The following is a 14,813-nucleotide window of genomic DNA, read 5'->3' on the forward strand; positions in this document are numbered from 1 at the left end:
GATTCGCGAGCGGATGTGGATGAGCAAGAGAAGAGGCGGAGCGAGAGGCGGAACGTGAGGCGAGAGAAGAGGCGGAGGTTGCGGCGAGGGGTGGATTCGCGAGCAGATGTGGATGAGCAAGAGAAGAGGCGGAGAAGAGGCGGAGGCGGAGGAGAGGCGGAGGCGGAGGCGAAGGCGGAGCGAGGCGGAGGAGAGACGGAGGCCGAGGCCGAGGCGGGCGGAGCGGAGGCGGAGGCGGAGGCGGAGGCGGAGCGAGGAGAGGCGGAGGAGAGGCGGAGCGAGGCGGAGCGGAGGAGAGGCGAGGCGGAGGAGGAGGAGGAGGCGAGAGAAGAGGCGGAGGAGGAGGCAAAGAAGAGGCGTACGAGGGAGAGGAGTGAAATTAGGGTTGGGAGAAATCGAGAAGAGGCGGAGGGCGTCGGTGCTCGGATCCGTTTGCGAGGGCTTCGGCCGCGGGAACGAGCGGCGGGGGTGCGAAGAGGCCGAGGGCATCGGTGCTCGGATCGTTGAGGGCTTCCGCCCGCGGGAACGAGCTACGGGGTGCGAGAAGAGGCGGAGGGTGTCGGTGCGAGAGGCGGAGGAGAGGCGGAGGCGAAGGAGGAGGAGGAGATAGAGAAGAGGTGGAGGAGGAGGCGAGAGAAGAGGCGTGCGAGGGAGAAGAGTGAAATTAGTCCTCCATTTCTATTTCTAGAATAGAAATCTATTTTAGAAATAGAAAATTTGATAAGTGTTATCAAACAAGTTTACATTAAAATTGGTGCGGAATAGAAAAATCATTTCTGGAACAAATGGTTCCAGAAATGATTTTTATCATGCACCCCCTTAGGAACTCGTGTTTCAACTTTAAAATTTGACAAATTTCGAAAGCTTGAGCCATGTAACGAGACGTTTTGCAATTGAAGTCATTTTCTAATGACAAAAGATGCTCTCCGACGACCCTTGGACCTCTAGTTGTCACGATTGACGTAATTATCAATGTTAGCATTGGCCATGACATGTAGGATAGATTATGGGTATGCAAAACAGGATTGCTAGAATAAGAAAATAGTCAAACTAAACTAGATTGATTGGTTTAGTTTGGTTTTTGAGAATGTCGGTCTAGTTCTCATTTTCTTAAATGAAACAAGTGTTCGAGCATTTTGATTTTCGGTTCCCAGTTTGAAGGAAGAATCGAACCAGACCATCTAAGTATAATTTATTATGATTATTATTTTCTTAAAAATTAGTAATATGTGAACTAAACACTATATTGGTCTGGTTCCAAATAGTGAAAAAAAGTAATAGGCAAATAATAGTGGTGAAAAAATAGTGATCGGTTCCATTAGATAGGAATCAAAATTTGATTGGACCAATGGTTCGACCCGGTTCCCAATCCTAAGATCAACTAGTCCGATCTTCGGTTCCAATTTTTGGGAACCAATCTTCTCAATCCAATTCCGATTCAATTATGAGTTGGATCGAACCGATAACCGATCACTTTAGGATGGGCAACATTAACGTGATTTTCAGTTAAATTGGTTGAATAGATTCAATTGGGAGGAGATAAAAGATTTATGATTCTTTACCAAAAAAAAGATTTAGGATTTAATTAAAATGTTAATAAGATTGAATTGGACAATACGTGCGATAAGGTTAAACTTTTTGAGCAATTTTCCGTGAGAGATTGTCCTGGAATCAAAGTAATGGAGATTCTCCTGGAAACAAGTTATGCGTGATTGCCCCCACATGCTTTCGTGATCCTTGTCCAGAAGCGTCGTATCCTTCTTCTCCCATTCCTTTTTTGACTTCATATATTTTTTGTTATTCTCCTTTTTAATTTTTATTTTTTTCGATAACCCCGACCTTTGAAAAATAAATAAAACCCGTTTTCTCTTTTCTTTTCTTTTTGGCATCCGCCGCATTGGAAGGCGCAAAGACTTATTTGGCCTTTCCACATCATCCAAGTACTACCGCCTAGCAACCTCCAGGCCGAAGCTATTGACTCTTTGGTTGGAAAGAATGCTGGAGGATCCACTAAAGATGGTATCGTAAAGGTCAATTTCACGCTGTAAAACATGGCTTGGCCAAAAAAATCTTTGCATGAGAAGGATAAACTTTCCACAAATATACCTATTTGGAATACTCAATAAATATAAATATAATCTCGATGACAACGGTAGTCTAACAATATAATGTCGGAGAACAAATTCTTTTCAGTACACACCTATGTCAATACTAAGGGTGACAAAATGAGTCATGAATTCATATTTTAACTTATTTAATAGCTTGAGTAAAATATGAGTTACCTAAAATTTGGTGTATAGATAGAAATAGGCTAATAAACCCAAGACCGAGTAATGGTGGGTTCTAATGGGTTTGGAAAGAAACCACTTTTGACCCATTTAATTTTTTTTTTTTAAATTGCTTGTCTTACGGTCTTTAATATAATAAGAAGAAAGTCAGTTGTACTAATTTTCTCAATAACATGTAGGCACAAGACATACGTACATATTGGATTGCCAAATATAGATTACGTTGCTTTTTTGATAATTAAATCTTTTAGAATAAATACCGAAACACACATTATTACAAAAAAAAAAAAGAAGGTAAAAGGAAGAAAATGACTCGTTGATGTTAAAAACTTTTATGTCCATAAAGCTAAAGTGACAATGGTCTTGATCTTTAACTTTCACTTCAACTTTGAGATTAAAAAATCGTCATTCTTTGATTTAGGGCCCATTGTCCTTCTTACTTTTTTCTTTTTCTTTTTTTATTTCCAATTTTTGGTGCCGAGGTGGAAGAGAAAAAACATATTGATGACGAAATAGAAGAATTGTGTTTGAAAGGTTTTGAGATTTGGGAATTTCCACTTCTGTAATGTTGCTCTTATTATTTGTTAAGCTTTTGAGATTTTTTAGACAAAAATACCTTTGAATTTTTATTAACTTTATTTTTTTCATATTTAACATTTTAGTATACTAATTTGTCACTTGACGCCAAGATAGATGGAAACATGGGATGACAACATTTAAGGGGTGAGGATTAGGTTGGGTTTAACTTACACGACATTCATCTGCATATATCATATCATGTAGCTCATGTGCTATGCAAAGTCCTAGCCAATGTCTTCACCCGACCACCCTAGCTATCCCGCCGACTCAAAGAGCCAATCCACGAAGTCAACTAGTCATCAAAGACAACGATCTGTATAAAAGAATCGATGAACACTGAAGTTTGGATTGGGTCAGGTATGGGCAAAAGATTTGTATGGAATAAAAATGAGTCAATACTAGTTAAATGAATTGGGTCGAGGATAGGCCAAAACCAACCCATATTTGACCAACAACTGATTCCACCAAATTTCAAACTCAATTGAAGCTCAAATCTGACGCAAGGGAACAATACACATAATACCATTATGATCGCATTCCGAATTCTTTTTCTTCTAAATTATCTGCGAGAATCCATTCTAATCCCCTAAATGAACCGTAGAAAATCTGTCCCCCCCAATCAAGAACAGACCCATCATTCCATCTCCAAAACCATAATCGGGTCGAGTTTCCGGATGCCCGGATCCGGACCGAAGATCACCTTTTTGGGCAGCGTGGCCCCACAACAGGCACCCCAACGGATCCCGTCACGGGCCGAGCCCAACGTGAAACCCACGCGAGCAGGCCCAAGCCCAACAGGGAAGACGGCGGCCCCCGACGCTTCAGCCCCTTCCCGCATCCCCCTTTCCTTTCTCCCGTACGCCATGCCATTACCCATAGCATATCCCTCCTCCTCATCCACCATCATCATCAAGAAGAAGCTACACTTTGCCCTCAAAAACACCCCCAAAGACGCAAAGGGGGAAATGGCGAGCCACCTATAAAAGGCCTCTCAGAGTCTTTCTGACACTGCCTTGGAGGGGTGTTTTAGTCGGTTTCCTGCACGCAAAGGAACACAACACAACACCAAGCTCTCTCCTCTCTCCTCTCTCCTCTCTCCTCTCCTCTCTCCCTTAAAAGAAAAAAAAAAAAAAACTCTCTCTTTCGACCAAAGGTACCCTCCCCCTCCATCCGTAATCATCATCATCGTCGTCGTCGAAGCTGTTTCTTCTTTTTTCCCCTCGCCTCCTGAGCACAGGAAGGATCGTATCTTTTTCGACCCTCTTGCCGCTTCCTTCTCGTGCGCCCCCAATTCGCGTTCATCTGCGTAAATTTCGTATCTTTTAATTAATGCCCATCGTCGCGACTAGTGTTATCTGCTTAGTTTTTTTTTTTTTTTTTTTTTTTTTTTTTTTTATCTGGGTAGCGAAGGTCTCCCCATCCCGTCTTCATCCGCCTCGCCGCCGTTTAATTTAATACGGTGCTTGCGTGCCTACGCTTCCTCCTCTCGGTGCGTGCCGATAAGTCAGATGAAAGAAAATGGGGACGCCGTGTTGCAGCCCCTGCGCATCTCGCCTGTTTCCACCCCACTTTTGGCGGTTTGCTTGTTAATCCGCGTCTGCCCGTTTCTGGGTTCCCGGTTTCTTGCCCTGATCTGAATCGGGTTCTCGTTTGCGTAGTCGGGTTCTTGGGTATTCAAGATTTCTGCCTTCCAGCTTCTTGATTTCCGATGTTTTGTTCTCTGGGTTGTTTTGGGTCGATTGTGTTGTTATCTGCGGTGATGACGGTGGTTTTCTTGTCCCAGTTGCATGTTATTCTCAGTGAGTCCTGGAATTAGTTGGACTGGGTATGGTTTGTGGTCGTCGTTTTGACGTGGTGTCAAGTTGAGCTTGGCGATTTGTTTAATCCAGTGGCCGATATGGCCGGATTCTTCATTTGGTCCTAGGTGTTTTGATGGACAGCATACGTCAATGTCGGGTTCCTTGAACTGAATTGTAGCTTGATGACTCGATGTTTGTATAGGAGGATCTAAGCCATAGGGGGCAGATGACTTGGATTTGAGTAAATGGGACAGAATGTACTAGCATACTGCTATATGACTTGAGATTTATTCTGCAATCAAACACTCGACATTTAGGAAGAGCAAAACCACTTTACTAATCTGAGGGGATGGTCGAGGTTCACGTTGTTTTATTTACTATAACACTGGCAGTTCCTCTGTGAGTGTTATCAGTAGGCTAGTTGCCTTATGCTTTTGATGTTGTTGAGATTCTTGAGAACTTTCATAATTGAAAGTTTTATGTTCTTGAAGATGCCTGTTCCCAATAAATGTCGCTTTTTGAAGTTCCAAAGGATATTAAATTTGTTAAGCAGACAAACCTTAAGATTCAGCACAACTACGAAATACAAACTGAGAAAGTTTGACAAGCGTAGTTTCATTATATGCCCACGATGCCTTCTTGTATGGAAAATATCCTTTTGTAGGATCTTTTCACAGTAGGTGGTTCCATTTTGCAGAAGCTTCTTAAAGTAAGGAAATTGTTTGACTCATGTTTATAAGTGGCAGTGGAATTGGTAAAGGTACATGTCAGAAGGAAAGAAGCTTGACCATTTAAAATGAGAATGACTATTCTTAACCAATGGAACTGAAGTGGATAGGTCAAATTCTTCTTTCACTATCTCTTTGGGTGAAAAATAGCATTCTTCCAGAGGAATTTGAAATCAACGTTGTACCATTTCTGGTATTTAGTGTTTGGTATGTCTAGACTGCTTTTCATTAATCTATGGTTTGTTTTAGCTGAGCTTTTGTGGTAATGCAACTTCGACGAGAATTGGCTGTTCGTGCATTGTGTGTTTTATGGTGAAGTAGTCTCTTATTTCGCTTCAAGAATGTTCTGTGAGGTCCTTTAAATCCCTTAGACTTCTTAGATTGGTGATTTGCCCTAGACAGATGGGAATGCTGATTTACATTTTCTTTTTTGGGCCAGAAGACTCTTTAATACTCGTGAAAGCAATATGGAGCATTTCATCTGACCTCGGCTCAACTATTCTTGTTGTTTAGGGCTGTATTATCAAATGACTCTGGTGGATGGTAGGTGAAGAGTTTATAACCCACAAACCCTACCCGTCCTACAGCAGCCAACATTCTCCTTACTCTATCTCCGTGAGTCCATGGTGATGTCAAGTTAAAATGGATATTTCCCTTTAACTATGTATTCTAGTATTCTTTATTTGACATGAATACATTCATTTTGCCAATAACAAGGTATGGCGTACTAATAACCTGGCTTGTTCTTAGGTTCCAAGTTCAAACCACTCAATAAAAGATTCCTTCTTCTGGCTGTTCTCAGTGTTATAGTCTGTGTTGTATGTTTACCTATAATATCAAAGTCTTGATGTTCTCTCCTTAAGTGTCTCTATTTAGACTGGTGAACCTGGTTCTCATCCAGCTTAAATTAAAATTAGCATCTGTTTCGAGCTTAATATCTGAAGGTCAGTTCCAGTGGCTGCCAACAATTTTGGAGTTGGTATCTTGCAATTCACTGCCAATCAAAAGTTTCTAGTGCCAAGCTCATGAAGCTTTTCATACTTCTTCAGAAAGTTCAGAACTTTTACTTGGGCATAGGATCGATTGTTTTGGATGCAGATGATTAATTAGAATTTGGATAATGCGTCACAAATCTTTAAGAAGTGACCATGATATTATGCAGTCAAGGGAACTGGTGAAGGTGACTTTGTGATGGATGCTATCTTCAGATCCATCCTTAGTACAGTGAAGAGCCTGGGAAGAATTTTGTATATCCTTGAAAAGGAACTTGGGGAAAACGCTGTTTACATTAATAAAGATGATCGGCTGACGTTATTGTAGTTGAATTCCAATTTCTTCGCTGCATTAATCACTTATTTGTTTAGCTTTGCATTGTTATAGCAAAGACATATCTGGAAAGGTTCTTTTTTCTCCAACAGATGCAAAATCTTAGATTATTCAATGCTTTCTTTTGTTTTTTTGGGCAGGGAGTAGTCAAAAGCAACTTGTCCATTACTTTGGATCATAAACTTCTCCTAAGATCTGGCCTTTTACAAGCTCAATAATTTATGGGCTGAGGTGCACTTTTCATGGGAGGTGTTGAGGATGAGAGTGAACCAGCCTCAAAACGCATGAAGTTATCATCCAGAGTTTTGAGAGGTCTTGCAAACGGTTCATCTCGTACAGAGCCTGCAGCTGGCTCTTCACTAGGTTTAATGGCTCGGCCCCTACCAATTGAAGGGGACGAAGAAGTTATTGGTTCAAAGGGTGTGATCAAAAGAGTTGAATTTGTACGACTTATAGCGAAGGCATTATATTCCCTCGGTTATGAAAAAAGTGGTGCTCGCTTGGAGGAAGAGTCTGGGATACCGTTGCAGTCCTCTGTGGTAAATTTGTTCATGCAACAGATATCTGATGGGCTTTGGGATGAAAGCGTGGTGACGTTGCATAAAATTGGTCTCTCTGATGAAAATTTAGTAAAGTCAGCCTCTTTCTTGATATTGGAGCAGAAATTCTTAGAACTTCTGGATCAGGAAAAAGCTATGGATGCTCTGAAGACGTTAAGGACAGAGATCACACCTCTTTGCATAAAAAATAGTAGGGTACGTGAGCTCTCGTTGTGCATCATCTCTCCATCATCATGTGGGCTTCTTAACCAGAATAAAAGAAATAGTACAAGAGCAAGGTCCCGTTCAGAGCTTCTGGAGGAATTGCAAAAATTACTTCCTCCAGCAGTTATTATTCCAGAAAGAAGGTTGGAACATCTGGTGGAGCAGGCCCTTGTCCTGCAAACAGATGCATGTATGCTTCATAACTCTATAGATATGGAAATGTCACTGTACACTGATCATCAATGTGGTAAAGAACACATCCCCTGTCGAACTTTGCAGGTTAGTGCATCAAAAATTTTATGCAATGGTTGTATTTTAATTTATTTGACTTCTTGATGTGAGCTTAAAACAGTGTTTGTATCCTATTATTTGTCAGAAATTTCTAGTGAGAGCTTACTATATATAACTATCTTTTCCTGGAACAGATTTTACAATCACATAATGATGAAGTTTGGCTTGTGCAATTTTCACATAATGGGAAATATTTAGCTTCTGCATCCAATGATCGATCAGCAATCATTTGGGAGGTAATGTTGCTTGCTTTGAGGTTTTATTTATTTTTATTTATTTTTTCTTCTGGTTGAGGGGAGAGTGCTTACTTTTAAGTGTAATTACCATCCTTGAAGTCAAATTTCTACCCATCCACCTTTACCTAATTTGGTTCATCATGCAATCTGATAATTAATTGGATTGGACTTAGTTCTATTGAGTTGCTAAGCATTTGTGATTTGTAACCACATTCAGTTGCATTCTCGATGTAGAAGTTTCATCTACTGATGTGAAGATATCATTTTGGGTAATCTTTTTACCATGTCAAATTTTCTGATCTTTCTCATTTCTCGTGCTGATAATTTTTTCTTATCTCATGTGGTAAATTTGGAATTGTTGCTTAGCACCCAACCTCATCTGGCAGGCTGATGTTTTGTGGTGTTGGATTTATAGAAGATTGTATTTCTTTGAATGTAGTGCTTTCTTCACATTCATGAATGGAGGAAGGGCTCTTTAACTTAAATAAAAACTCCCACTGTATTGGAAAAGAATATGGGTCTCATCTCATGAGACAGGAATTTGGAATGATATTTTCAAGAAATGACTATCATGAAAAATTCGAATTAATGATGATTGTGAAAATTTGAGCATGCTTATTCTCTGAAGAGCAAGGATGAGTGAGGTTATCTGGTTTCTTTTGGTAAGCGACTGAAATTGTGTTTTTTTACTAAATTTTCAGTCACCAGCTACTTTGTGGCTATGAACTCCTTTGTGATTGTGAATGGTGTTCTAATTGTAGGTTGATGAGAATGGCAGCGTCTCATTGAAGCATAAATTGACTGGTCACCAGAAGCCGATTTCTTCTGTCTGTTGGAGTCCAGATGACCGACAGCTTCTCACTTGTGGGGTTGGGGAGACAGTGAGGCGCTGGGATGTCTCTTCTGGTGAATGCCTTCGTGTTTATGAGAAAGTTGGCCATGGCCTCATTTCATGTGCGTGGTTTCCAGATGGAAAATGGATATGTTATGGTGTTAGTGATCGGAGCATATGCATGTGCGACTTGGAGGGGAAAGAGATTGAATGCTGGAAAGGGCAGAGAACTCTTAGTATTTCTGATTTGGAAATTACTAGCGATGGAAAGCAGATCATAAGTATATGTAGAGAAACTGCAATACTTTTACTTGACCGGGAAGCAAAATATGAAAGAATGATAGAAGAAAATCAAACGATAACTTCTTTCTCATTGTCAAAGGATAATAGATACTTGCTTGTTAATCTCTTGAATCAAGAGATCCATCTTTGGGATATAAAAGGGGATTTCAGGCTGGTTGCAAAGTACAAAGGTCTTAAGCGCAGTCGGTTTGTAATCAGGTCTTGTTTCGGTGGACTCAAACAGGCCTTTGTTGCCAGTGGTAGTGAAGACTCACAGGTGTGTATTTTCCATTTGATCTTTAGTTATAAAGATACAAGGCATACAGAAGCACATATGCATGTCTCTTGGTTACATGGAACTACATATACATGGAGCTCATTAGGTGACTCTTTCATATCTGAACATGCTGGTCTAACTCAATATATAATTCTGCTTTAGGGTTTGGGAAATAACAGAGTAGATGGGTGCATTACCTGTCAGTTTTTCTTTCTCAAAAGTGGTTAAATTTTTAACAGCATGGCCTTGCACACTTGCATAAATTAAGCAAAGACTGCATGTTGTTGGAAATTCTACTTAAGAGGGTCTTGTGCTTACTGTTCACTTCAATGGATCTGTACTGGTGATGCTGTTGATGAGTCTCGTGGGTTTTTGCTCATTCTCTCTCTCTCTCTCTCTCTCTGGGGGACATTATTGGCTCAATCATCAACTCATGTTGTTCACTTCAATTATTGCTGTCCAGTATCAGTGGGCAAGGTTGTGAGTCAAATCTTTTCCCTTTAGAATGCTCATGACATTTCTCTAATCTTATGTACTGTGTACATGAGCATGCAACAGCAAGACAAGGTTTGGTAGGAAGTTTTAGAAACTTATCATGTGAAAGTTTGATAGTGATACTTTATTGTGGGTTTGATTCTTTTCCTTTTATTTCTTATATTCACCAGTTTGGAATGACAGAGGAGATTTTGGAGGCTGAAGAAATTAATTTTGTGTATTGAAGGAGTTTTCAAATCTTATTTGTGGTACTCTCTAGTCATGATGAAGTTTCTTGTTACTATGTTTTAGGTTTACATTTGGCACAAAGGCTCAGGTGAGCTGATCGAGCCATTGCCAGGTCACTCAGGAGCTGTGAATTGCGTGAGCTGGAACCCAGCAAACCACCACATGTTGGCATCGGCCAGTGACGACCGTACCATCCGGATATGGGGCTTGAATGAGCTAAACACGAGGCACAAGGGTGCACGCCCCAATGGTGTCCACTACTGTAATGGCAATGGCACCAGCTGAAGAAGAAGAAGAAAGATGCATGGCTCTAGCTGAGAGCCCTGATGCTGCTTTGTTAGCCATTGCTTTGGTGTAAATACGTATGTTCATCTAAAAAGCAGACACATTCATGTCAGACCAAGCATGTGAATCTTCAGCAAACTTACTGGTAATAAATTTTTACTATTTCATCATAACTTGTGGGCATCTGGTGAATAGAGCATCGATCTCTCAGGCTATGCTCTGATCAGACACTTTATAATCCATTCCTTGATTTTGTTTCCATATCAGATTAACATGCTACTTGCTCGGGCAGATATTGAACTGGTACTTGTCTGTAGGCTTACCATTATCCGGTTATTGCAAGTTCCAAATGTAAAAAAGTCTGCATCTTTTCTTTTACATCAATCCTTTTGCGGGCTAAAGGAGTGCGTTGTGTATTGAAAGTAAGAAACTGGAAAAACGGCCATTCACTTCGACCAGGAACTACTTTCTCATTCTTCTATATTATCGAGAGATTGTGTTCCTTTTAGGCCTGTCTACTTGCTATGGTTTAGATCATTGTCTCAGGAATTGAGCTGTCTAGTGCAGGACCTAGTGGCCTTTCCTGCATGAATTTGGCATCCATTTCCAAGTTCTTTTGCCGTAATCTTGTCCTTGGAGTTTGGCTTCTGGTACTCTTGTTAATTGTCATGCCATTGTAGTTTCCTTCAGCACAAGGAGTGAACGTTTCCTTTCAGAAGAAGTGTAGGATGACACTTCGTATTTACGCTCTATTCAAGTAATCTTTTTCGTCGCCTAAGTCACTTATAACGAACACGAGCGGAATGTTCGGTTGCAATAGGTTTTGGTTGTGGAGCACTAAAGGAACAAATATGTCGCAAAAATATCTATCTAGAGGCCAAATCTAGGATTTCATTTACTATATAGCTTGTAATCTTTCAGCAACGAGCATGTGAAATTTTTGCTCTAGGATGTATCTGTAGCAACGAATGTTTTGTTCTGTCTTTTGTCGTCTGTGGATCGCTTTTCTTGGGTTGGTAAACCAGAGCAAAGTGCAGTAAAAAGGGTTGTGATAGGTGAACTGAAATAACCAAAATTGAAAAATGAAATTACGAAAATAGGAGAGCAATATTAGATCTCACTGAAAAGATTAATAGAGAGAGAGAGGAAAACAATTTTCTTTGTTTGATGTTCAGACCGCTTTTACAACGTTCGCTCCAATGTTAATGCGATTTGGCTGTTGGATCAGAAGTCGAATATTCTAACAGCAGTTCAAGTTGCAATGGACTATGGGAGTGAACCTCATCTATGTGCTATGAAAATGACTGGCAACTTTATTGGACTAATCGTTTCTCATATCATATTACCTAGCAATTTTTTTCTAATGAAATTATTAGCTAATAATAGGGTGAAGACTATTTGAGCCGTTTATAACTCAAAACTCTCGTATGAAATCACCAATTACTTACCGATTTTTTCTCTAATATAATTACCAACTAATTTTAGATTGCTAAATTTTTCAAGCGGCGCCATTTTACCAACTCTAATAAGTTTCCCCCTTGACACGATGTCTGTCCTATTCAAGACGAGGATCAACGTCGTCCCGATGGTTCTTCAACCATCATCTTTAGGTCGTCGATGACACGAGCTTTCGAAACGGCTTTTCTATCAATGGAAGCGCTCAGGTTCGGCCGCCCTTGTTCCGAACATCATGGGAAAATACAAAGAAGCTGGTTAGTGAGGATGCTTCCCTCATGCATTTCGTCACAAGAAAGAGGATTACATGCCTTGAAAATGTTCGATATCAACAAGGTTTCCTTGATTCAACTTCCTCAATATGATTTACTAATCTCTGGATACTCCATAACCAAAAACAAGATGGGAGCCAAATCCAAGGTGGGGGGATTCATTACACTGGAGATTGATTTACAAGCTAAAAGCCCTTCTGTCCTGGCGATCTTCTTCAAGCCACGCTGAATGAGCTCGCGGCGCTCTCGACGAACTTCCTGGCTCCCTTGAACCATCTCTTGTCCCCGCCTGAGCCTTGCAGATGTATAGCTTCCCGTCTTTGATGGAGGCGGTGATCAGCTGGTGCTTCCCTCCCTCATCCCCGTCGGCGGTCCTCGTCAACACCGACACAAAGTAGTATTTCTTCCCGCCGATCTCGGGGGTCGACGACTCCAAGATGTTGGCTGTTGCCACGGCATCGCTCTCGAAACCGCCCTGCACACCAAATCTTTCTTAGGTTTGCAATGAGAAAAAGATGTCATTCTTAATTATGTCATAAGAATTTGGCCAATGTCTTAACTATCAGTGATATATCCGCTCCATCATCTCCTATGGAGCTTCAAATTCCAGAGAACTTGCAATTCGGATGATCCATAGGACTTGTTTCTAAGGCTTGAACATTAATTGAAATGGTAACGCGGGTTTAAAGACTACCTCAGAGTCAGTCTTGCCAAAGTAAGCCTGCTTGCCCAGCAAATAGTTGACCTGCAAAGAGATGAGAGGCGTTGTTATCAGCTCATCGTGTTCTCGGCTAAAACATTTCGCATTTCGCTTGACTCTAGAGAGGGAAAGTTTGGGGCTTTACTTCGGCAAGGAAGTTTTCGGGAGAGCCGAAGTCGGTGATGGCTTTCTTGTCGGTCGGGGTGACCATGACGGAGACATTGCTGGTGGTGTCGAAGTTGTCCTCATACCGGAGGACCTGGCCGGGGTACTCCACCTCTTTGCTCGGGTTCCACTTGGCCGGGATCAACAGCGTGAACCCGTTCCCGTTGTACGGCAAGAAGTCGGTGTTGGTCTTCGGCTTCCCAAACACGTTGGCTGCAATAGTTTCGCATCCAGAGATTCGAATCAGGATCTCGCGAACGCCAATGCGCTATTCCAAACTCAAAAACACTACTGGTTTGCTAACGCCGCAGGCAAGTTTGCGCGGGGTAGCTTGCATGATTCTTTTCATTTAAATGAGCTTGTGCTAAGACTCCGACAGTTCAAACTTTCGATCCTACTCGACTTCGAATGTTATCCGAGCTTCGAGGGCTCTCGAGTTGAACTCCTCCCGACGCGTAGCACCTCCGAACACTCCTCTTATCCACTCATGTAAACTATACAACTTCAGCTTTCATCATCTTGATCAGTGCCGATTTCTAATAGCTCGACCACGTAGTAAAAGATCAGGCCCTCAGTTCGAAACTAACCTATCGGAAAACAGTCCTAGCCTCGAGCGTGTACATAGATCATCCCTCGAACAACAAGCAGCTACTCTTAAATATGAAATCTCGTGAAGAACGGATGCACCAAGCAATGACAATCTAGCAGACACAATGAGAAAACAAAGAAGCAAAGGGGAAACTGCAGCGTACCAGCTTCGCCGTAGGCGGCATCGGCAGGGGACACCTTGGACCCGACGGCCGCGGCGCCGATGAGCACCGTGAGGGCGAGGCGGCGCGACACTTCGGCGGCGCCGCTCTCTTCCTCGCCGGCAGCCTGCTTCTGGGCCCGGCAGGCCACCTGGGCGGGCTTGAAACTCGGGGCGGAGCGCTGCGACGGGGTCCTGGCCGGAGTGGTGAGCTTGTTGTGGTGGAAGAAGCACGTTGTCGACGCCATTTTCCCTTCCTCTTGCGATCTCTCTCTAGCTCACGACTGACGCTTCAGGTTCTTTGTTATGATCGATTATGAAAGACGTGCAAAGACAAATGGGGGATGAATATGTGAAGGGAATTGGTCGAGCTCGGATACTGGATGTGGGAAACGGATGACGAGCGGATTTCATTTTCGATGTGGGATAAGGCTTTGGTGGTTCTCATTGGTGCCACGTCACGTTACGTGGCTCCCGCGATTGCCACGTCATCCACGTGGAGACATGGTATAAGCGAGAAACAAAAGACCGGGTCGAAAGCACGTGCGACACGTGCGGGAGGCCCAATTGGTGAAATTGGGCTCGTTTTCAAATAGCCCACTTATTTTAAGATAACCCTTCTTCTTTTTTTCTTCCTCTCTTTTGATCAACTACTTTCCCAAATATTTAAAAATTAGATTAAAAAATAAAAAGGATTTGTTTTGAAATGAGATTTGGTATCTTGATCAAATTCGGCCCTCCTGATTTCTTCCATCTCTTCAATCCGGTGGAGGGTGGATGATCTACAGCGATATTTAAGAAGATTATTTATCTAGAGTTGATCTCGATAGGATTAAAGCATGTAATAATAAATATCGTGCTTTTCATGAGTCAAAATTTCAATATTTGTCAATAAGTTAGGATGCGTTTGATAACGTTTCTATTATGGGAAATAATTTTTTTTTCCATAAACATTTTTATTTTTATTTTTTGTTCATGAGAATAATTTTTGAACATTTAAACGCGTTTGATAATTGCACAATTTTTTTATTCTCGGGAAGAGATATGCGTTTAGTAAAACCCC

At 41.6% G+C, this 14,813-nt stretch overlaps 2 protein-coding genes across 11 annotated transcripts; one reads left to right on the top strand and one right to left on the bottom strand.

The window, feature by feature from the left end:
- The first annotated feature begins 3,816 nt into the window (after window positions 1-3,816).
- On the top strand, window positions 3,817-10,689 carry LOC104442360 (WD repeat-containing protein 26 homolog). Of its 10 annotated transcripts, none has more exons than XM_039314091.1 (6): window positions 3,817-4,173; window positions 5,837-6,009; window positions 6,861-7,763; window positions 7,910-8,011; window positions 8,773-9,402; window positions 10,189-10,689. In XM_039314091.1, exons 3-6 carry the CDS (start codon window positions 6,963-6,965, stop codon window positions 10,408-10,410), a joined length of 1,755 nt encoding a protein of 584 aa, XP_039170025.1. In that variant the 5' UTR covers window positions 3,817-4,173; window positions 5,837-6,009; window positions 6,861-6,962; the 3' UTR covers window positions 10,411-10,689. The 10 variants fall into 10 exon arrangements, with proteins under 10 accessions (XP_039170025.1, XP_039170041.1, XP_018731828.2 ...); XM_039314107.1 differs by having other exon boundaries at window positions 5,837-5,937; XM_018876283.2 differs by having other exon boundaries at window positions 5,908-6,009.
- A 1,431-nt stretch (window positions 10,690-12,120) lies between these two features.
- LOC104442364 (oxygen-evolving enhancer protein 2, chloroplastic) lies at window positions 12,121-14,127 on the bottom strand. Its single transcript, XM_010055778.3, is given in 5 exon segments — window positions 12,121-12,426; window positions 12,429-12,612; window positions 12,832-12,882; window positions 12,983-13,215; window positions 13,755-14,127. Coding segments are annotated over 5 exon segments (786 nt in total). The 5' UTR covers window positions 13,999-14,127; the 3' UTR covers window positions 12,121-12,352.
- Window positions 14,128-14,813: the final 686 nt, after the last annotated feature.

The sequence above is a fragment of the Eucalyptus grandis genome, chromosome 1 (assembly GCF_016545825.1).
Source record: "Eucalyptus grandis isolate ANBG69807.140 chromosome 1, ASM1654582v1, whole genome shotgun sequence".
NCBI classification, from domain to species: domain Eukaryota; kingdom Viridiplantae; phylum Streptophyta; class Magnoliopsida; order Myrtales; family Myrtaceae; genus Eucalyptus; species Eucalyptus grandis.